This window comes from Taudactylus pleione, unplaced genomic scaffold, assembly GCF_031769625.1.
Source record: "Taudactylus pleione unplaced genomic scaffold, aTauple2 ptg000018l, whole genome shotgun sequence".
Lineage (NCBI taxonomy): Eukaryota > Metazoa > Chordata > Amphibia > Anura > Myobatrachidae > Taudactylus > Taudactylus pleione.
The window spans coordinates 11,481,270-11,505,643 of record NW_028284420.1 but is presented as its reverse complement, the minus strand read 5'-3'; the positions used below and the strand labels follow the sequence as shown (position 1 = coordinate 11,505,643).

The window sequence follows — 24,374 nt, the reverse complement described above, 5'->3', positions numbered from 1 at the left end:
CTCTGGCATCTGCCGATTGTTGCGCCATTACAGTGCAGTGGTAACTGGTCAACTCATCAACAGCACTCCGAGTCCAGCGACGTGGATTGGGTAACCTGACCGGAGGATCAGGTGCCCGGGGAGGGGGCGGGTCTTTGAGAACACGTGATGATGATACCCGTATGGAGCAGCCGGTTACTGCGCCCGTGGAATGGCGGGAAAATCAGTTACCTTCTCAGCTGAGGCAACGCGGCCACATACAGGCCCAGGCAGGCGGTGAGGTGGGCGCATTGCGTCATCCATCTGCCGGCGGGGGAGAGAGCGCTTATCTGTACAACGGGGGTAATCGCATTCTCTGTGCAAGCCAAAGACTCATCCAAATGACGGTGGAGCCTGCTACTGATTAGTGGTAGTCGAAGTGCGTGTGTTTTGATACAAATAATAAATGATGTGGCCATTTTGTCACTAAAGCATCCAGCTCTATTTACTAAAGGGTTTACTGTTGGTCCATATACTAAACTGGGCCTTACCCTACTTATTAAAGTGCCCAGGATGGTAGACTTGAAAATCTTTGTTATCGTACAATCTTGGTAAATATATCTGCTAGTCCACAATAAATAGAAGATTATAATGAGACAGTAGGAGATATGGCACGTGACCACTTTATGTCTGGTCTATTTATAAAGATGGGGTGATAACTTAGATTTTATATTGCCACTTTTCTCTGTGATAGAAAGTCTAGCTTCACCCTAATTTATCAAAAACAAATGTCACCAATGCAGAATTTGGAATTGCCATCAACCGCTCTGCCATCAATGGTCAAAGGCCGCGATACAATTCAAAGCGATGCAGAATAGCCCAGGGAGGGAGCTCCTGGCGCTATTCAATTCAGCACGATGTTAAGTTGGAGAATGCCAGTTCTCTCTACTTAACCTAAGTGTTTAGTTGCAAGAACCGGCATTCTCCTACTAAAGTGCCGGCTGCGAGGCTGATAGTGCCGTGCAGCTGGCACTTTAGTCGGATTTCTCCTCGCACCCTCCTGATGAAATCATTTAGTTGGACCAAACAGCGCGGTGAATTGAATAGCTCTGGGAGCTCCCTCCTGGGGCTATTCAGCATCGCTTTGAATTGAATCTCGGACAATTTTTTTGTACATAACAGGGTTGGCACTCATTAATGAGGATCAGCGCCTCCCATCAATGGTGATAACACTACCCATCTGACCCAGGGATAGCCAACACTGGTCCTCGAGAGCTGCCAACAGTGCATGTTTTCCAGGTCTCGCAGAATCACAAGTGAAATAATTATCTCCACCTGTGGATCTTTTCAAATGTGTTAGTGAGTAATGAATACACCTGTGCACCAGATAGGTGGTCTGGAAAACGTGAACTGTTAGTAGCGCTCGAGGACCACTGGTTAGCTACTCCTGCATCAGACCATCGATGGCAAACTGTAGCTGGAATCCCTCCACATACCTAGAAGTATACCCCCTTGCTTGTTTCCCAGTGTCTCTAGTTATATTGAGCATTGGCATGACCAGTAAGCTTCTTCACACTGGTACCCGTTCCTTGATACTTCCAGCCGCTGGCATAAAGGAGTTGTTGCACTAAAATCCTGTTGGACCTACCATTTTTTAAGTGCTGACAATGACTAAGTGTGGACATTGGTTGCATGATGGTATCCATGAGTGCCAGTGTTTTTGCGCTATTCATTTGGACATGTTTTGTTTTGTCGCAATGTTGACCGAGCAGTTGTATTTGTCCAGTTCTGTATGAGGCTGTGCTGTTTCTGTCCTTAAATTGCATTAACTCCTAGGCAAATATTTTCCTAAGGTAGCCATTCTGTCTAGCTTGAGACTCTGGAAAAATAGCAGACTCCAGTGTTCCAGCTAGCGAGAAGGACCACCATAGGGAAATACAGTATTACCTCTGTAATTAAAAAGTTGTCTGCAAGAACTTTTACTGTTATAAGTAAAAGATTTACACAGTGTAGGTGTGTTAGGATGCATTAAGAGGAATTAAAAACAAATAATAATACTGCAGAGGAAAAAAAAAATATTTAATTACCTCTCCCACCAGCACAACTGGACTTGCTGCAAGCTGTGGATCCTTGGTTGGTTACAGTACGTATTCTGACACGTTGCATTTTTAAGTTAAAATTTATTTTATGAAAATTTTAATATTTGTTATATTTTATTTTACTTATACTTGTGGTATTTTCTGATACTGCAATGTATCCTGAAAAAAACAAGGTATAATTTTTGTGGGTACTGCACAAACGTCAAAAAACGGCCTCAGCACAGGACTGGGAAACCCCTCAGCAGTGAAGAAAGCACTATAAAAGGGCCACAAAAAAAAAACTATTTTTTTTTCTTTTTCAGACTGTTTTTTTGCTTATACAGCTATGCCACCAAAAGAAGATATCAAGGTATGTATTAACACCTAAAAAGATAATATATAGTTTGTATTTAAATGAGTGGCTTTCTCTAACTGCTCTTCTTTTCTTGTTTTTATATATAAATGCACTAACAATGTATGTGTTATGCTTTTCCTTCCAAAATAAAATCATTATAAAAAAAATAACAAGATATAGTATTAATGGTTTACAAAATCTTTCTCTTTATTAGCTGGAAGCACACATTGACAATGCATTGAGAAGACATGCATTTTATCCCCTCGAAGGATTTCTACAGAAGCAATCCAGTTCCCAAAAATGCAGCAAGGAGTTGCTTCTGAAAATTGACAATCTCATTTGCAGGGTATCTGCTTTGTATTTATTGTATTTTAGGTTCTGTGCATGGCATCTATTGTATATTATTTATTAGGTGTGTGATATAAGTATTGTGGTTTTAGAGAGTAGTACCCCTTTTATACCAAAGTCCTGGGTCTGACCCGGGATTTGAAACACATTTCCAACCCGGATCAGATCTGGGACAGACCCCTTTTCAACTGCGGCGCCGACCCGGGCACCGTTGACATCGGAGCTGGGTCAGCACTGACCTGGCTCTTCTAGCGCAGATGAGCAGCGCTTCTTCCTCCCCCTCCCGAGCCTCTTACCTCACTCTACAGCGATCCAGAGGGAGGGTGGGATGCGCTGCTCGGGCCGGCGCTGGTTGCAGTGGACGCTTGGAGATTATGTCATCTGCAAGCAGCAATGAAGCTGGACAATCAGGCGGCATGCGGCCCGAACCAGGTCATCGTGACCCGGATCGCGCCGTTTACACTGCAGAGTGACACAGGAACGACCCGTGGTCAACCCTGCAAACTACCCGAGTTGGATCTCTCGGTCCCTGGACCCGGGGGGATCCATTTACACTGACAAAAATCCCGGGTTGATGCACGGTCACATGCATCAACCCAGGATTTTCAGGTCGGTGTAAAAGGGGTATAGAAGAAGTGAGACAAAAAAGGACCTTGGATTTTCTTTCAGTCTACTTTAAAAAAAAATACTTTTTTTTTTTTTCTTCCAACAAATATTTATTGTGTAAAGCACCAAAAAGTGTCAACAATATATTATTCAGTATGCAATATGCAAATATGCATGGCTTAATGTTTTATTTTATAAACTAGTTCAGTATGTAGTGCAGGGCCCAACAAATCCCGGGGGCCAGGTCGCCATGGCTACCAGATTTTGCTGCCTGACTTACCAGATTTTGCAGTGAGGGAGGAAGCAGATCCTCATCAGCTCTGGTGGAGTTTGATGCCTATAGTATTGCGGTGTTCATATCATGCACAGGAGTGCATGTGCTGAGTGTCGCCTGCGGTGACTGCTGTGCCTGTGTCCGTCCCGGCCTGCGCTGACGACTCCTTTCCATCCTGGGCTGCTCTGGTTCCTGCTGTCTGTCCCAGTTTGAGTTGATCCTCCTGTACGTCCCAACTGTCTCCTATTTCCGGCTGCATAGAGCTCTCCGGTAGTAGGGTCTATGCGTTACCAGGGATTGCGGAGCAGCTTCAGAGGGATAGTGGTTTGACCATGAGGGGAGGGGGGTTTTGATGTACTTTCTGGCACCATTGTTTTATGTGAAATGTGGTCCGTTATTACTGTAGGGTGGAGCAGGGGAGCTGTGCAGAGCAGTGAGGGGGCCTCCATATTACTGTATCCATTCACTATGACCATTTTGTGGGCTAGTATAGTGTGTATAACACACAGAGCTGTGCTCCTTACTCCTGTAATTATTTTTGGGGAGGCAGTGGCTTGGCTCCTACAATTTCATCCTGGCTCCTAGATCTTAGAAAAATTTATCAAGCCCTGATCTAGTGTTAGGTAAATCATTTAAGAAATGTAAATATACACATGCTTACTGTAAGTATTCAACACTGTGTCTCTCCTGTTATGGAAACATTTAGGTATTTTTACAATGCTACACATACAAGTATCCTGTCAGAACTTGTCTTTTCCACTCGGCTCCAATCCGGGACACTGAGCATGGTTTGTAGCCGGGTTTATACCCCTCTCAGACTGGCGGCTGCACCTGGGTTATTCTTGGGACCAGCCATTCACACCGGACCAGGGTCTTCGGCGTTACAGTTGGAGATTATGTTGTCTCTAGGCGTCCAAGTGTTACTGAAGCCTACCAATCCGCTCGTTTGAGGCATGACCTGGGTCATCCCGTTCACACCGCTTCATTACTTGGGTCCTTCCAAGGTTCGACCCTGGTAGCTACCGGGGTTAGATTCCAGGGTAACTGGAACCAGGTTATTTTTCTTAGACCCTTTTACACCAAATGTCGACCGGGGTTGTCCCGGCAATAACCCGGGTTATTAATTTGGTGGAAAATGGGTAGTAATGTACAGCCATGGCCAAAAGTTTTGAGAATGACACAAGTATTGGTTTTCACAAAGTTTGCGGCTTCAGTATTTTTAGACCTTTTTGTCAGATATTACTATGGTATACTGAAGTAAAATTACAAGCATTTCATAAGTGTCAAAGGCTTTAATTGACAATTACATTAAGTTTATGCAAAGAGTCAATATTTGCAGTGTTGACCATTTTTTTTCAAGACCTCTGCAATTGGAGTTTGTCAGAATTTGTGGGTTTTTGTTTGTCCATCCACTTCTTGAGGATTGACCACAAGTTCTCTATGGGTTTAAGGTCTGGGGAGTTTCCTTACCATGGACTCAAAATTTCCATGTTTTGTTACCCGAGTCACTTTGTTATCACTTTTGCCTTATGGCAAGGTGCTCCATCATGCTGGAAAGGGCATTGTTCGTCACCAAACTGTTCTTGGATAGTTGGGAGAAGTTGCTCTTGGAGGATGTTTTGGTACCGTTCTTTATTCATGGCTGTGTTCTTAGGCAAAAGTGATCCTACTCCCTTGGCTGAGAAGCAACCCCACAAATGAATGGTCTCAGGATGCTTTACTGTTGGCATGACACAGGACGAAGACTTTTTTAGGATGGCCTGGTGTTAAGAAGGGCAGCAAAGAAGCCACTTCTCTCCAGGAAAAACATCTGGGACAGACTGATATTCTGCAAAAGGTACAGGGATTGGACTGCTTAGGACTGGGGTAAAGTTATTTTCTCTGATGAATCCCCTTTCAGATTTTTTGGGGCATCTGGAAAAAGGCTTGTCCGGAGAAGGAAAGGTGAGCGCTACCATCAGTCCTATGTCATGCCAACAGTAAAACATCCTGAGACCATTCATGTGTGGGGTTGTTTCTCAGCCAAGGGAGTGGGATCACTCACAATTTTGCATAAGAGCACAGCCATGATTAAAGAATGGTACCAAAACATCCTCCAATAACACCTTCTCCCAACCATCCAAGAACAGTTTGGTGACGAACAATGCCTTTTCCAGCATGATGGAGCACCTTGCCATAAGGCAAAAGTGATAACTAAGTGACTCGGCTAACAAAACATCGAAATTTTGAGTCCATGGCAAGGAAACTCCCCATACCTTAATCCCATTGAGAACTTGTGGTCAATCCTCAAGAGGTGGGTGGACAAACAAAAACCCACAAATTCTGACAAACTCCAAGCATTGATTAGGCAATGGACGGCCATCAGTCAGTATGTGTCCCAGAAGTTGATTGACAGCATGCCAGGGCGAATTGCAGAGGTCTTGAAAAAAAAGGGTCAACACTGCAAATATTGACTCTTTGCATAAACTTATTGTAATTGTCAACAAAAGCCATTGACACCTATGAAATGCTTGTAATTTTACTTCAGTATACTACCATAGTAACATCTGACAAAAAGGTCTAAAAACACTGAAGCAGCAAACTTTGTGAAAACCAATACTTGTGTTATTCTCAAAACTTTTGGCCATGGCTGTATATCATTGTCTGCCACTAAATATGTCAGGGATCACATACTGTAATACCATAACATGTACTTTATAGGGTCAGGACTGCAGTCAGACAGATCCCCAAGTCCTGACGTAGATGGAGCTGGGCTTAATATTATACCTACAAATAATATTTTCACTCTGGTCGTTAGACCATACACACTTCTAGGTATGTACTGTATCTATAACTCAGCAGTGTGCCATCACCTGTGGAGAAAGAGCCAGATCCCTCAAGTCACTTTAGTGCAATTGAGTAGTCTCTGTTACACAAACTAGCACTCAGTTAGTTAGTCTGCCAATACTTATAGCAATATTAATTAGTTAAGGGATAGTCTAAGTGGTCATTAGCTTTTTCAAAGAATAAGGTTCTAGAGCAGGGGTATTCAACATGCAACCCTCAAGCTGCTGTGGAACTACACATTCCAGCATGTCTTGCTGTAGTTTTAGCATGCCTTAACAGACAAACTACAGCAGGGCATGCTGGGATGTGTAGTTCCACAGCAGCTGAAGGGCCGCATGTTGAATACCCGTTATATAAAAAATACTAATAAAGTAAAGGCGTATAATACTTAGTTAGAAAAAATAAAAGGTGCAGTCTCTTAGATTGATCTCCAAAATCTGATGCAACAAATCGATCCCACACTCTTTATCACCTACATGCACGCATCCTGAATGTAATTGACAGCTGTATTATTTTCATATGGGCAGCGTTATTACAGAATCAAAGGGACATATCTTGTGATATGTCCTGATATACCCAGATTCTCTACACCTATTACATCTACAGTCTACCACAATCAAGTTATGTGTGTTATATAGGTACACGGAATCGGTATGATATCCCGGCTGCCGCATGGCCGGGAGTTCGAAATCCTGGAAGTGGCAGCCCGACAAAACAGCAGAGCTCGACAGCGCTGGAAATCCCGATCGTGGTAAGGTAAGTATCAACTAACCTAACTCCCCTAACCCTCCTTAGGGGTGCCTAACCTCCCCCCCTGTGCCTATCCCTAACCCCCCCCTTCCCCGCTGCCTAAACCTAAGTCCCTCGGGGGGGTGCTTAACCCTATGTCCCCTTCGGGGGTGCCTAACCCTCCCTCCCCCTAGCCTAACCCTCCCGGGGGGGGGGCCTAACCCTAAGTCACCCCTGGGTGCCCTAATCCCCCTCCCCCCCCGCGCGGCTGTCCGCTCGCGGGACCCGGTATCCCTTCGATCGGGATGCTGGGCGCCGGTCTCCCGGCGACCAACCTGCGCTTCCACTACCCCCTGGGACAGCGGACCGCAGCAGAGCGGTAGCGCTGCAGCATCCCAGGGGTTAAATGCATGCCAGGGTAGCGCGCCTTCCCTGTCTCACAGCCGGCGCCTCCCCCGCTGCACACAGCCCTCTCTGCACGCTGCCGACTGGTCCTGTGGCAGCGCTCCTCCCCCAGGCCAGCCTCCTCTCTGCTCCTCGGCGGCCATCTTCCTCTGAACGCATGGTGAACGCTGCTGGAAGCCTGGACAGAAGCATCGTGGTCTGGGGCCCCCCGCATACCTCTCCTCCGATTTGGGTCAGGTCTGTGTATGCTGCGCTGTGTCCTACCAGGCCCTGTGTCTGCGTAGTTGATTGATCAGCGCTGTTAGTACAGGAATTGATATTTCTTTGCATTGTATGTGACTGTGCTAGCGCTGCTGCCTGTAACTTTTCTTCTAAACTGTCAGCTTTATTACTATCCCTGTTCTTTCTGCTAAGCCCTTGTGGTGCGGTGCTGCAGGGTGGTCTCTCGCCTATTTGATATATAATTGGTAAGAGGGGTCACATACTTGGTGCCATCATGTCTGAAAGTGATTTTCCTCTCCGGCTACAGTGTACTACGTGCAAAGTACCGTTAGCGGAGAGGGAGGGTAGCGCGGAGGGCCTCTGCCGGCAGTGTTTGTCCATGGCGCGGCCTCTTACGGTTACAGCACCGGTACAGGAGCCGCCCTGGGCTTGTTTCGCTCAGGCGCTTACAACCTTAGTGGGCCAGTTAGCTCCGCAACCTGCGTTTACACCGATGGGTTTGTACCCCACAGTCTCCCTATTTCCCCGCTCCCGGTTTCTCAGGAGCCGGCGTGGGTTAACTCCCTGACGAGTTCTGTACAGCACTTGTCGGATGTGTTGCAAGGGGAGTCTGTGATCCGGCCACATAAACGGCCGGTGGCGTCTCTGTCGGCTCCTTATGAGGATGACGAGGGGACGTCTGATGATGGGGAGATTCTGGATCCTTACGATCAGGAACCTCTCCATACTAAGGACGCTGACGCTAAGTCCAAGGTATATATTCCTGGACTTATTCGGGCAGTCCGCACAGCCTTGGTGATTGAGGACGAAGTTCTCCCAGCGGCTAAATCTAAGTACGCCTTTTTTAAAGATGTGAAGGGCGATGCCACAGTCTTTCCTCTTTCAGGTCAGTTGGTGGACCATTTAGAGGAGGCGTGGAAACAGCCTGGCAAAAGATACCAGCCGCAGAGGCGTCTGACGGTGGCTTATCCATTCGCGGATAATTATTTTGCAAAGTGGGAATCCCCTCCACAGGTGGATTCTCATGTGACCCGTCTTGTCCGTAGTGCCACATTGCCGATGCCATCCATGTCCTCCCTTAAGGATGCTACGGACCGCAAGGTGGAGATCTGCCTGAAGTCCGCTTATTCCCTAGCGGGGGGGGCAGCACGACCGGCTATGGCCATTTGCTGGGTTGCCAGAGCGATGGAGCGCTGGGCGGATTCATTAGAGGCATCTTTTGATTCCGGCTGTCCGGCCGAACAGGCGGAGTTGATTGGTAATCTCCGTGATTCGGCCACTTATATCAACGAGGCGGCCTTAGACATTAGTACTCTGGTGTCTAGAATTTCTTCAGCAGCGGTGGCTGCTCGTCGCACCTTGTGGCTGCGATCCTGGAAGGCGGACGCAGATTCCAAACGGGGTCTGGAGGCGTTGCCATTTACCGGAGAAGTTCTCTTCGGTCCGGATCTGGATAAGATTGTGGCCACGTTGGCGGCAGCCAAATCGGCTTGTCTGCCGCTGCTCCTTCTGGTTCTGGACCATCGTCCTTTCGGTCATCTAGGGTCCAGGGCAGGCCCAAACCACAGTCTTTACCTCGACAGGCTGCCCTAAGAAATCGGCTAAGCCCCGGAAGCAGGCATGGAGTACCAGACGTCCGGCCCCCAAGCCAGATGACAAGCCTGCGGCCTGACGGTCCGGGCCTCCCGTTGGGGGATCCCAAAGTGGGAGGCCGCCTGCTGCAGTTCGCCCAGTGTTGGTCGGTCACTACGACAGACACTTGGGTTCTCGAGGTGGTCTCCCACGGGTACGCCCTCTCCTTCCGGCACAGACCCCCGGCTCGATTCTTCACCACGGGTCTACCATCATACCGGAACTAGGCTTCGGAGCTGCGGAAAGTATTGCACACTATGCTCCAGGCTGGAGTTATAGTGCCTGTTCCATTCTCCCAGAGGGGCCAGGGTTTCTATTCAAGTCTTTTTTTGGTACAGAAACCCAATGGGTCGTATCGTCCGATTCTCAACCTCAAAGCTCTCAACAGGTCTTTGCGGGTACCGAAGTTTCGGATGGAGACCCTACGGTCCATCATTCTGGCGCTGGAACCTGGGGACTACATGGTGTCATTGGACATACAGGACGCTTACCTGCATGTCCCTATTCTTTTGCGCCATCAACAGTCCTCAGGTTTGCAATCCACAGCGACCACTTCCAGTTTCGGGCGTTACCTTTTGGCCTGGCGACAGCACCACATGTGTTCACCAAGGTGATGGCGGTCATGGCGGCTTCTCTGCGGCTGCAGGGAGTCCGCATGTTACCGTACTTGGACGACCTTTTATTGGTGGCAGGATCTCCAGAGCTCCTTCTACGCCACTTGGGCCTGACCATTGCGCTACTGCAGCGGCACAGCTGGATAATCAACTGGCAGAAGTCCACTCTAATCCCGTCTCGGAGGATTCTGCACCTCGGAGCCTTATTGGACTCGGAACAGCAGAGGATCTTCGTGACGGAGGAAAAGATCTCTGCTTTACAGTCGAGGGTGCGCAGTTGTCTGCTCAGTCACCGGGTGTCTCTACACTCGGCGATGAGGTTACTGGGCTCCATGGTGTCGGTGTTCGACATGGTGGAATATGCCCAGTTTCACTCCAGACCTCTGCAGCACCTGATTCTGTCCAAGTGGAACGGGCTGCCACAGTCTCTGAAGTCCCAGACAATTGTGCTCACCCCTGAGGTTCGCCTGTCCCTTGCCTGGTGGTTACAGACGACCCATCTCAGCGGGGGTCGTCCGTTCTGGGTTCCAAATTGGGTCCTGTTGACAACGGACGCCAGTCTTCGGGGCTGGGGAGCAGTTTCGGGTCCACACTTGTTCCAGGGCAGGTGGACGCCGACAGAAGCGGAGCTTCCAATCAATATCTTGGAACTCTGTGCGGTCTTCAATGCTCTCCAGCAGGCACATCGGGTTCTCCATTGTCGCCCGGTACAGGTCCAGTCGGACAACGCTACCACCGTGGCCTACATAAACAGGCAAGGAGGAACCCGAAGTTGGGCGGCTCTCGGGGAGGTCTCTCGGATCCTGGTATGGGCGGAGCGCAATCTTCCGGCCATATCAGCGGTCTTCATCCCGGGAGTGCTAAATTGGGAGGCGGACTTTCTAAGTCGCCAGGACGTTCATCCGGGGAAATGGTCCCTGCACCCGGACGTTTTTCAACTGCTGGTGGACAGATGGGGTCTTCCAGAGATTGACCTCATGGTGTCCCGGCACAACAACAAGTTGCCGGTGTACGGGTCTCGCACAAGAGACGAAGGGGCGTCTCTGGTGGATGCTCTGTCCGTCCGGTGGACGTTCCAGTTCGCATACCTGTTCCCTCCGGTCTCCCTTCTTCCTCGGGTAATCCGGAAATTCAAACAGGAAGGAGGGACGCTCCTGTTGATAGCACCCGCGTGGCCCAGACGGCACTGGTTCTCAGACCTTCAGGGTCTGTCCGTGGACAGTCCTCTGCGGTTGCCACTACGACCGGACCTTCTGTCTCAGGGTCCTTGCCTTCACCCGGACCTGACTCGGCTGTCTTTGACGGTATGGCTGTTGAGACGGCCATGCTGAGGTCCCGGGGGTTTTCCAGCTCTGTAGTGCGTACCATGTTGCGAGCTCGGAAACCGTCTTCCACGAGGATATACCATCGTGTGTGGCATACGTTCTTCCAGTGGTGTCGACCGAGAGGTTATGCACCGCGGGAGTTTTGTCTGTCTCGGATTCTCGCCTTCCTACAAGCGGGACTAGATCATGGGCTTCGCCTTGCTTCTTTGAAGGTACAGGTTTCGGCCCTGTCTGTCTGGTTTCACCGTAGGATTGCTACAATCCCGGATGTGCGCACCTTTATGCAAGGTGTTCTCCGCATTCAGCCGCCCTTTGTTCCACCTGTGGCGCCTTGGGATTTGGCTGTGGTCCTGAGGGCTCTCCAAGGACCGCCGTTTGAACCACTGGGCTCAGTGGATCTTAAATGGTTGACAGCCAAGACTGTTTTCCTTCTGGCTATTGCTTCGGCCAGACGTGTTTCTGATTTAGGGGCTCTTTCTTGTAGACCCCCTTTCTTGGTTTTTCATGGGAACAGGGCAGTGCTCCGCACTCGGCCCGAGTTTCTTCCCAAAGTTGTTTCCCAGTTTCATGTTAACGAGGAAATCGTTGTTCCGGCCTTTAACTCACCGGGTCTTTCAGTGGGTGAGGCCTCTTTGGATGTGGTGCGGGCCTTAAGGACTTATGTTGACCGCACTTCTTCGTTTAGGAAGTCGGACGCTTTGTTTGTCCTCTATGGCTTCCGTAAAAAGGGTTGGCCTGCCTCAAAGCAAACTTTGGCAGCCTGGATCCGTATGGCTATTTCTGAAGCTTATCTTCATGAAGGCCTACCGGTTCCTCCTTCTCTGAAGGCTCATTCCACTAGGTCTGTGGGTCCTTCGTGGGCAGCTCGACGTGGTGCCTCTGCAGTCCAGATCTGCAAGGCTGCTACGTGGTCCTCTGTCCATACCTTCGTGAGGTATTACAGGTTTGACACCTTCGCCTCTCAGGATGCTTCCTTCGGGCGGCGGATTCTCCTTTCAGCACAGGAGCGTCCCCACCCTTAAAGGATACTGCTTTGGGACATCCCCAAGGTATCCTGTGGATACCCTATGGACCCTGAAGTATAAAATATGAGATATGGTAAGAACTTTCCCTTGTTATCTCTATTTCTACGAAGTCCATAGGGTTCCACAGGACTCCCGCCCTGTCGCACCTGTGCTGCAGATGGGCTTTGCTCTGGTCACCGGTTTTTCCGTCTCCCTCTGGTGAGAATGTGATTCTTGTGTGTGTCCAGATCTTTTTTCTCTCTCTTCCTTCTCCTCCTCCGTCCTATGGCTTGGTAACTAACTGAGGTGCCTTGGCTCGGGGGCGTGGTATAGGAGGGGGACCTAGTGCATCCTGGGAGGCTGAAAGCTTAACTCTTTGGTGCCCGTTGACTGACGTCACACCTATACCCCCAAGGTATCCTGTGGAACCCTATGGACTTCGTAGAAATAGAGATAACAAGGGTACGTTCTTACCATATCTCATATTATTGTAGACTTACCCAGATCCTGCCGCGGGTCCGCTGATTCACCTGCAGTCTTTGCTCGACGGTCCAGTGTGTGTGGTATAAGGGTGGATGTCGGTCTGGCTAGACCGTATATACACTATCACGTGGACTCAATGGGAGTAAAGAATGGTTTTAATGCCTGTCCACACACGCAAGTGCTCCTTGTGGTACAGGTATATGAAGGGGCAATATATAAAATCAAGCAAACATTCACTGGTAATATGTGAAAGTTCAAGGGTTGAAAGGTAAGTCGCTGCAGTGCCCCCAACGCGTTTCGTCCCCTGTAGGGACTTTTTCAAGAGTAGGGTAGTTCATCAAGGGGGCACTCGAAGTCAATCAGCAATGACAGAAGTGTCCTGCATTCTCACATGGGCCGAACACAAACTCCCAGCCATCTCCTCATCCCGGGGATTCTAAATTGGGAAGTGGATTTCCTCAGCTGTCACAACGTGAATGCAGGAGAATTGTCTCTACATCCAGAAGTCTTTCAGCTTCTGGTGGACAAATGGGGTCTTCCAGAAGTGGATCTCATGGCCTCAAGACACAACAACAAACTTCCAGTTTATGGAGCAAGAACAAAGGACCCCGACGCGGCCTCCATAGACGCCTTGTCAGTGACATGAACCTTCCAGTTGGCATATCTCTTCCCTCCAACATCCCTGCTTTCTTGAGTGCTTCAGAAATTCAGACCGGAGGGATGCACAGTCCTGTTAATAGCTCCGGCTTGGCTCAGATGTCATTGGTACTCGGATCTTCTAAGACTGTCTATAGACGTTCCTCTTCAACTTCCTCTATGAGTAGACCTGTTGTCTCAGGGTCCATGTCTACATCCGGACCTAGCCCGTGTGTCTTTAGCGGCTTGGCTCTTGAGACATCCCTCCTAACGGCTAAGGGATTCTCCAGCTCTGTGATCCAGACCATGCTCAGAGCATGTAAACCGGCCTCAGCCAGGATTTACCACATAATTTGGCATTCGTATTTCCAATAGTGTACTCCATGATACTATGAACTTCAGGTCTTTAAAGTTTCTTGAATTCTTGCCTTTCTTCAGGCTGGACTAGATCTAGGCCTCCGCCTAGCATTTCTCTAAGTGCAAGTTTCTGCTTTGTGTATCTGGTTTCAGCGCAAGATTGCTTCTATACCGGATGTCCACACCTTCATGCAAGGTGTTCTACGGATACAACCTCCCTTTGTTCCTCCTGTGGCTACGTGGGATTTGTCATTGGTGCTCGAAGCACTTCAGGAACTTCTATTTGAACCTCTGGAATCGGATATTAAATGGCTCACTGCGAAGACTCTGTTTCTTCTGGCTATAGCATCTAACCGTAGGGTATCGGTTTAGGGGCGCTTTCATTTTGCTCCCCCTTTTTGATATTTCATCAGGATAGGGCTGTTCTTCGAACACGTCCAGGCTTCCTTCCCAAGGTAGTTTCTTGCTTCCAGCTGAATGCATAAATTGTGGTTCCAGCCTATAATTCACCAGACTTCTCGGCAGGAGAGGCATCTTTGGATGTGGTCTGTGCTCTAAAGATCTATGTGGACTGTACTACTTTCATCTGGAAATCGGACTCCCTCTTTGTCTTATATGGATTCCACAAGAAAGGATGGCCAGCTAACAAACAGTCTGTGGCCAGATGGATTCGCATGACTATCTCACAGGTTTACACGCAGATGGGCCTTCCTGTGCCGACTACAGTCTCTGCTCATTCTACTCGTTCTGTGGTTCCCTCGTGGGCAGCCCTGCATGGCACCTCAGCTGAACAGCTATGCACGGAGGCCACCTGCTCTTCTGTCCACACCTTTCTTAGGTTTTATGCCTGTGATACATTGCCTCTCAGGATGCTTCCTTCGGGTGTAGGGTTCTCCTATCAGCTTAGAAGCGTCCTTGAAACACTACTTTGGGACATCCCCAATGTCTCCCTGTGGAGCCCTATGGACCCTGAAGAAGAAAAGGAGAGTTAAGGTAAAACTTACCTGGTTAACTCTTTCTTCGAAGTCCACAGGGCACCCACTCTGACGCACCTGGCCTCTTTGGATTTCTTCTCCTGGTCACTTGTTTCATTTTCTGTGTGAGATTGTGATTCTTCAGTGTACCAGTCTTCCTTCTGTCCTGCTCCTGCCTTGGACTTGTTAAGAAAACTGAAGTGCCTTAAGGCTGTGGGCAGGGTGTAGGGGGAAGGACCGGAGCATCCTGGGATTTAAAAGTTTTGCTGTTGGTGTCCGGTCCTCCAGGTCCCACCTACACCGCAATGTCTCTCTGTGGACCCTATGGACTTCCAAGAAAGAGAGTTAACAGAGGTAAATTTTACCATAACTCTCATATTTTTTTTTTATTTTTTTTTGTAAGTGGGTACTTTTAGATCAACCCCTCATGATTTTAATTAAACAGGTGCAATACCTTTTAGACACAGGCCTATTTCCATATTATATTAGACCAAAAGAAGAGGTCTTTATATCCGTCAAACATAGCCTGATACATTTTTTAAATAAAAAATAGCAATTTAAGTATAGATCGAAGATTTATTGCATCCTAAAACCTTTGAGCTGCTGTCCACCTCTAGTTGATCAAAGACTACTCTGATTATTTAACCTTTTCATTACTTTTTATGTAGGAACACAGGCTATACTATTCCATAATAAAATGTATTGGGTAGCGTTTCCACTAGGCTGCTATAGCGGGGCACCATACCCTGCCCAATTTTAAACTGGCAAAATGCACCCTGCCCTTTTGGATGTGCATCGCTGACCTTGGCGTGCCTGCGCCGCTTCCCCTCACTGAATTTGCTAACTGCCGCACTTGACCTAATGAAGTTTTGGAGTGACGGTGCCCGCCCCTGCCAGAAGCATGTGATCCTGGAAGTTCTGGTGCTGTGAAGGGAAGGAATCGGGGATACAAAGGTATGGTGGAGGCCGCGGCAGCACCTGTAGCCCTCACATCAGCTGCCCTTCCCTGACAATCCCACCCAAACCCTCCCCCCTCACACCTGTGGGTAGCTGGACTCAGCAAGTAACCTGCAGATAGGTAGGTGGCTGGCAGGGTGAAGGAATAGGATTAGGGTATTGTGGTTGCTCTGAAGTGGTCATGATCATAGGGAAAATTGCCATGATTGGGCTGTGGGAGTATGAGGGCAGTGAGTGGGTTTTGTGTTTGAGGAGGGAACAGAGAAGGGAGATCTGTATTTGGGAAACAATTATGGTGGCAGCAGAGCGAAAGCTGGGTCAATGATTGTGTTAAGGGGCTGTGTATTATATGTGTATTCTAATAGAGCTGTCTGGAATGCTTATAATACAGTAGGTATGGATTGTTCTGCACAATTGTAATGTGTCAATGAAAATGCATTGTGGCTTGTTGGGAATTGATTCGGCATGTGGGGTGGTCAAATGGCAAAGAGTTTAAATATTAAATTTAATATTATGCTACACTTTAGTCAGTGAATAGTATCACCCAATGCTCCACTGTGGACTTCTTTCCCCCAGCGTCTCCTGACTCCTGGTAAAGAGTCACTGCTGCTCTGTGACACCATCAGAGGGAGTGACAGTAAAGCAGCTCTGCTATTTTGGTGCTACCCGGTACGGTCCGCAGCCCCCTAGTGATGCCACTGACTTTAGTGCCCCCTATTCATAATGTACCACACAGTGCGGGCAGAGCCTGGGAGTAACCCAGCATCTGCGGGAGTGCTGGGCATGCCCCCTGGAGTACAGGAAAGAGAGGCATGCCATGCGAACATACCCCTTTTTGGCACACACATTTGTGCTCTCGTTGTGATCTGAACCCTACCCTAAAAAAACCTAGAGTAAATATTAGTATTGGGTCTACATATTTAAGACATTAAATCTTGTTATACTTTTTATATTTGTGTCACAACAGCCCTGATTACTTCAGTAATGGGCTTTGCATTTGTTTATGTAGGGGTCATCCAATCTTAGGTTTATCAAATCTTTTCTTACAGGTTTAGGCCGCTGAAGTGGAGTTTATATGGCTTGATTTGTTCATTTAGTTCTTGGCCTTACAAATTGAGTTTTTATTTTGTTCAGTTGATCATGTTTTGTTGAACAGAATCAGGCAGAAGTAGGGGTGAGCGGGTTGGGATTTCTGAAATCCGAGCCCCCCCGATCCGAGGCCGATCCGAGTCAGGCTCGACTTTTCCCGCCTGACTCGGATCTGAAATCGATGCAAAACGTCATCATCCCGCCTTCCGGGTCTCGCGGGTTTTGGATCCTATATAAGGTACCCGCGTCGGCGCCATTTTCTCACTCGGCTGTGGACAGTGAAGAGGGAGGGTGGGAGTTAGGACTGGCTGGGCTGTGTAGTGTAGTGTTGTGCTGCACTGTGCTGCTGTTGTCCATAGGGGCTGTGTCCTCTCCTCCAAAGTCCATAGGGGCTGGCTGGACTGTGTTGTGCAGTCAGTTGTCCATAGGGGCTGTGTCCACTCCAAAGTCCTGTGCAGTGTCCCAGTCCTAAAGGGGTGCTGTAGTGTTGTCCAGGGGGTGCTCTGTCCATCAGGGGTGCTCCCCCAAGTGCAAAAAAAAATAATATTTTTTCTGTGTTTGTGAATTGTGTGCACTGTGGCTGCACGTGTATCAACAAAGGAGCAGCGCCAAGTGTGTGCCTGTGTCCCATTAGTAAAGGGCCGGCTGGCTTGTCCGTTAAAGGGTGCTGTAACCCCCAAAGTACACTCCAAACAAAAGAAAAAAATATTTTCTGTGTTTGTGAATTGTGTGCACTGTGGCTGCACATGCATCAACAAAGGAGCAGCGCCAAGCGTGCGCCTGTGTCCCATAAGTAAAGGGCCGGCTGGCTTGTCCGTTAAAGGGTGCTGTAACCCCCAAAGGGCACTCCAAACAAAATAAAAATATATTTTTGTGTGTTTGTGAATTGTGTGCACTGTGGCTGCATGTGCATCAACAAAGGAGCAGCGCCAAGCGTGCGCCTGTGTCCCATAAGTAAAGGGCCGGCTGGCTCATTTCTTAAAGGGTGGTGTAACCCACAAAGTGCACTAGTCTCCAACAAAAATAAAAAAATATTTTCTGTGTTTGTGTGCACCTTAGCCGCACGTATATATCAATATAACATAAATGGAGGACCAAACTTTCTCCGATAAAAATAAAATAGGGAAAGATCAAGAACCACTTCCTCCTAGTGCTGTTGCTGCTGCTGGGAGTTGTTCATCATCCCAGAGAGGAAGTAGGAACACCACTATTTTTACTAAACAATTGACCCTCCAACAGTCCTGGTGTAACCCTCAAAGTGCGGTCCACAAACAATAAAAAAATTCTTTTTTTTTCTGTCTTTGTGAAATGTGTGGGCTGTAGCCGCACCTGCATCCTCAAAGCAGAAGCGACAAGCGTGCGTCTGTCTGTTAAAGGGTGGTGTAACCCCCAAAGTGCGCTCCACAAAAAAGAAAAACATTTTTTTTTCTGTCTTTGTTAATTGTGTGGGCTGTAGCCGCACCTGCATCCTCAAAGCAGCAGCGACAAGCGTGCGTCTGTCTGTTAAAGGATTACATCGGTGACAGAATCCAAGTAGGCATGTCAGACAGTCCGTACATGTACTGGCAGGAAAAAGAGGCAATTTGGAGGCCCCTGTACAAACAGGCTCTATTTTACCTGAGTTGCCCCCCTCCAGTGTGTACTCCGAAAGAGTGTTTAGTGCAGCCAGGAACCTTGTCAGCAAAAGGCGTAGGAGATTGCTTCCACAAAATGTGGAGAAGATGATGTTCATAAAAATGAATTATCAACTCTTCCAGGGAGACCAGCCTCCATAACGTACAGAGGGACCTGTGGTCGTGGATTCCAGCGGGGACGAATTAATACTCTGTGAGGATGAGGATGTACACAACACTGAAGAGGGTGAGGAATCGGTGAATGAGGAGGATGAGGACGACATCTTGCCTCCGTAGAGCCAGTTTGTGCAGGGACAGATTAATTGCCAGCTTGTTTTGTGGGGGCCCAAACGAACCAATCATTTCAGCCACAGTCGTGTGGCACACCCTGGCGCTGAAATGATTGGGTTGTTAAAGTGTGCATGTCCTGTTTATACAACATAATGGTGGGTGGGAGGGCCCAAGGACAATTCCATCTTGCACCTCTTTTTTTCTTCGCATTATGTACTGTTTGGGGCCTAGTTTTTCAAACTGCCATCCTGTCTGCCACTGCAGTGTCACTCCTAGATGGGCCACGTGTTTGTGCCACCCACTCGTGTCGCTTAGCATAGTCATCCAGCTACCTCGGTGCAACCTTTTGGACATAAAAACACTATTGTGAGGTGTTCAGAATAGACTGGAAATGAGTGTAAATTAAGGTTATTGAGGTTAATAATAGCATAGGAGCAGAAAAACCCACAAATTCTGTGATTTTAGCTGTTTTTATGCTTTTTTTCAAAAAAATACAGATCCAGAACCCAAAACACGGAAGGGTGGTTTTGGCAAAACCAATCCAGATCCAAAACACGAAGAAAGATCCAGAACCAAAACCAAAACACGAAAAGTGGTCGGTGCACACCCCTAGGCAGAAGCATTCAAGGGATTGTGTGCGATAAAGCAAGATCCATTCTGCACACTCGCAGAATGGGTCCTGCGCGCACTGCTGAATTAGCCCCAGAGTCCAGTTCTAATCTGTATTAAGTCCATTGTGTGGTGAATGTTGCTTTGGTAGACTTTAAATGGATAACACTCATATAAACATATACTGTGCTTTTGTTTCAGGAACTGGAAAAGAAAGAATTGAAGAATGTATCGCTTGTGCTTAATGTTATTTCTAAGTTTGCCAACTGTATGACCACAGATGGTGAAGAGTGGCTTACTACAGTGATTAAGCAGGGACTAGTGGAAAAGATAAGTACTTGAAATATGTTTGTTACAGCCTTTATCCTGCTTAGTGTGTCTTCTATCTTACCAGTGATACTAGAATAAAGATGAAATATTGAATATTTATATTTTTTTTTCTACATGGTAGCTTGGTTTGAAAAGATCAGAGACATTTTAATTAATGCAGGAAATGTGAAGAATGAAGCTTTGCTCACTCTGAGCGAAGATTACTTTGATGTAGTCATGGTAAGAAAGTGTATATTAAACTGAAAATAGTCAGTATTTATTCAATTTCCATGAGTTGACTTAAAAAAAAAATAAAAAAAAAGTGTCTTACCAACAAAGTGAATTTACTAGGAATTTTTTTTACAAATCTTCAAGGTATACGCCCTCCTTGCAGCTAATGAATGATTCTCCTGCTGCCATTAGTAGAAGAAAGTTGAAATTCAGCTCTTATTTTCTTGTGTCTTGTATTTCTTCCAGTGAGTTGATTGGGCAGTGCTCTTCACAAAAGCTTGTTAATGTGTAAATAGAACACTGATTTTCAGTACACATACAATCAAATCTGAGGAGGTTGCACACATGAGATAGACAAGCTCTGTTCAAATAGAAATTCATGATGAGAAAAAAAAACTAAGGTTGTAAGAATATCTTTGTGAACCCTGCATCTGAAAATATTATCTTTTATATTTAAGGTGCCCTGGTATACATAGAAAATGGGTATCAAAGCATACAGTATATGTAATATGCAGTGGCAGATAAAAGAATAGGTACATAGAAAAGCTACTAAAGAGCACACCACAGACTGATCGGTTCAGTGATGCTGAACTTAACATACAGTACATACAGTATATGGGCGAGGAAACAGATAGGAGAAGGAGACAAGGGAGCAGAGCAGTGGTGTCAATAATAGTGCTAGGGAAGAACAAGAAAGTGGAGCTTACATAGTTAAGGAGAGAACATTTGGAGAGTGAATTGGGGAAGATATATACTGGAGGAGAATAGAGTTGAGTAATCAGGAGGGCTGGTACGCTTTTTTTTTAATTTTTTAAACTTACTCTTTAAGGGCATATTTAAAATTGAGAAAACTGATTGAGAGTCTAATTGGGTGAGGGAGTGGGTTCCAGAGGTTGGGGTCACCCCAAGCAAAATCTTGGTGAGCATGTGAATTACCTTTTTGAAAGCATCGGGGTTAAGACAGGGTTGGATTCTGCTGATGTTCCAGAACTGGAAACTGCAAGATTGAGAGGTGGCCTTAATGTGGGGAGCAAAGGAGAGAGCAGAATTGATGATAACACCAAGGTACTGTAGCAGACTTTGGGGACAGAATAGAATGAAATGTTATCAAAAGTGAGAGAATTGTAGAGAGATGGAAGAACCAGAAAAAGGGGAAAAACAGTATAATATTTTCTGCATTCTTTTCTGTAACAGAAATACTGTTGACTGATTGGTGTTTGCACACAAGGGACAGCACAGTAAGTGTAACATGCAGATAGAATAATATCAGGTGGCATTTAATAGTACAAGTACTCCCAGGGATACTTTCTAAAACATTCATTGGTACACAAATAATTTCAGTAATGGCTGGGGCACAGGGTGACTTGGCACTTTTTGACAGCGATCAGTGACAGACATGCTTTTTTGTGGTCCGTGAGCATGAGCTCAGTTACCCGACAATCCTCACTAGTATAATAGCCAAGGCTTCCTCCCCATTTCTGAGGCTCAGTCCTTGGCCACCACTTCTCTTGTAATTTGTTGAAATACTTAATTGTTTTCTTTCCAATGTATTACATACAGGCACAAAGTAAAAGAATTACAGAGTTCATCATGATACATCAATGATATAAAGCAAACACAAAATCAACACACAAAACTGGGGGAAAGACATGCAGACCAGTAGACAACACTCAGACCATAATGATGACAGTGAGACAGGAGGTGAAATAGGACTGGACCCCTGATTGTTTTTGCAGAGCAAATTTGATCTAGTCCAACCTAAAAAGATGAAAAGGCTTTTATCAAGACGGGTGGCGCGAAGTCTATGTCCAAATCTGGAAAATACCCTTACTGGCAGCGGCCAAAACAGCCAAGAGCAACTTTCTACAACCTCTAAATACAGAAAAAGTGGACTGCAAGAAACCCAACATTGCCCATTTCAGTGGATAGCAAAAAAATGTCCACTAGGTGGGCAATAGTGAACCTCCAGACTTGGGTGCAGAACTGCTTGATAAGATGACAATCCCACAGACAATGTTCTAAGTCAGCTCAAGGAGTTCCGCACTTAGCACAAGAGTGGTCGCCCATCTTAATAGATTTGAATTGACCGAACAAGGATAAATATACACTATGATACACATTTAGAAACAATTCAACATAAGTAGGCACAGGGAGAAGTCGAGTTGAGAGTGTTAGAAAGTGAAGCAAAATATAGGTTGTCAACGCTGGGAAGCATCATAACCAGAGGGCAATAACAGAAGGGTAATTTCACGACAGTTCAAGCAGGTGTGTCCACCACCCATCTCAGATTTTTTGAATTTTATTATAGTTGAGAGGATGCAAAAAAAACCAATTTCTGCCAAATATCTCAACTGTCTAACTGTTGCTTTCCGAAATATTGATTTTTTTATTTATGAAACTATTTAATAATTGCAGCTTGTTTATTTGAAGTATCACGGGTGTTTATTAAGGAATTATCATGAAATTTGGACCCCTAAGGTAACTTTTCCTCCCGAATCCAAGAATCCAAGCCAAATTAATTTATCTGCCTTATGTTTCGAGTTACAGCAAAAATGTAAGATTTTGGAACACAATTAAAAAAAAGGTTAAATCAGCATTAGATATCCCAATTTTTTTTAGGTGCTTAACAAAGGTATACGTTACTACCACAAAAAAATCAGCATGGTACTCTGTTTCATAGTTGATTGAAAAAATAATGAAGTTGACATTCGATTACTGTTGTACCACATACAGAATTTTACACAAGAAGCCATGAAGTTTAAAAACATAACTGACAACAATAAGATTATTTCTTCTTCAGGGTCCATAGGCTCCTCAGGGAGACCTTGGGGGTATAGCTGGATCTGGGTCCTGGGCACCACACAGTTAAAAGCTTTAGCTCCCAGGATGCACTGGGTCCATCCTCCTCTATACCCCGCCCCCAGGCCACAGGCACCTCAGTTCTAGTTGGTGCCCGGTCAGAGTCGGTCACCGTTTTTCGTAGAGGGCTGATTAGCAGCCCCTAAGCTGATTTTAATTTTTTTGAGTTATTAGTTTTTCTTATTTTGACTCATCAGAGCAGGCAGCGGTGGACTGTCCATGTCCGAAGGTGCTGGCAGTGGCGGCAGGCCCCCCATACCCTGCGCGTTCACTAGACCACCAGGGAATTGCAGCTGCAGCGGGGGTTAATTGCTGGCCAGGGGAGGCAGCCTTCCCTGTTTAGCGGCTCCTCCCCTCGGCTCAGTGGGCCTTTCCTCTAAGGTCTGGCATTGCTGAGCTGCTCTCCTCCTACGGCCACACCCCCTCTGAGGTCTCCGGCGGCCATTTTCTACTGGTGCATCGCAGATCTCTCTGGCAGCGTGCAGACCGGTCCCCCTGTATACTTCTCCCCTGGGGTCAGTGTATTCAGCACTATAGCCTTCCCAGACACTGAATCTGGGCAGTTGATTGTAGTGCCAAGGTGCAGTAAGTAATTTCCTTCTGCATTGTATGTGACTTATGCTAGCGCTGAATGTCTGTGTCTTTTTTCCGATTCTGTCAGTCTATATTCCTTTCCTTTTCCTACAGCCCTGACAGGTGTGTGTAGGGAGGTTTCCATGATCTCACTTATATAAACTCAAGTATTTGTGAGGTCTGTCACATACGGTGGTGTGCTGCACGGTGCCATATTGTTGGACCAGTGTTTTGCATACTTGTGGGTACCCAGTTTTGCGCTTCCTGCTTCATACATATATATATATATATATATATATATATACACGACAGGCTCAATCCACGGCACTCGACCATCTGGGGTGCCCTTGGTATGTGACCACACCATCTACATAAAAAATATCATACAAACTCGGCACTCACATGCTTTTCAAACTGCAACTCCTTTGAACATAAGGAATGTTGGTTCCAAAATATTGCATTAATTTGTTATGCTGGCCAGCGCTTCACGGTCATTCCCATCTAGCCAGTCCCTACACTGATTCTCAGATAAATGAACTTGATCTGCCATCTTGGGCTCAAGCTTGCATACATTTTAAACATGAAACTGGGTCCTGCCTTAAAGAGACAGGACCACACCCAGGGCTATCAATTAATAAGCACCTGGAAAAAGAAAAAAGTTTGTCTTACATTTGAAAAACAGGGTGCCCTAGCAAGTGTGACCACAAAATTTAAATAAACGACAGGCTCAATCCACGGCACTCAACCATCTGGAGTGCCCTTGGTATGTGACCACACCATCTACATAAAAAATATCATACAAACTCGGCACTCACATGCTTTTCAAACTGCAACTCCTTTGAACATAGGGAATGTTGGTTCCAAAATATTGCAATAATTTGTTAAGCTGGCCACTGCTTCACGGTCATTCCCATATATATATATATATATATATATATATATATATATATATATATATATCGTCATGGATACGCGTCCTGGTGGATGTTTGGGCGTCTACAGTCTCCGGGATAGCGT

General features: G+C 46.7%; 1 protein-coding gene across 1 annotated transcript in view; it reads left to right on the top strand.

The window, feature by feature from the left end:
• The first annotated feature begins 211 nt into the window (after nt 1-211).
• The window catches only part of SYCP2 (synaptonemal complex protein 2), a 457,471-nt gene continuing 433,308 nt past the window's right edge, over nt 212-24,374 (top strand). Inside the window, exons 1-5 of the mRNA XM_088482789.1 lie at nt 212-397; nt 2,360-2,406; nt 2,606-2,737; nt 19,587-19,715; nt 19,830-19,934. Of these exons, the coding sequence (XP_088338915.1) occupies nt 2,383-2,406; nt 2,606-2,737; nt 19,587-19,715; nt 19,830-19,934 (390 nt within the window). The 5' untranslated portion in view covers nt 212-397; nt 2,360-2,382. The remainder of the gene's footprint in view (nt 398-2,359; nt 2,407-2,605; nt 2,738-19,586; nt 19,716-19,829; nt 19,935-24,374) is intronic.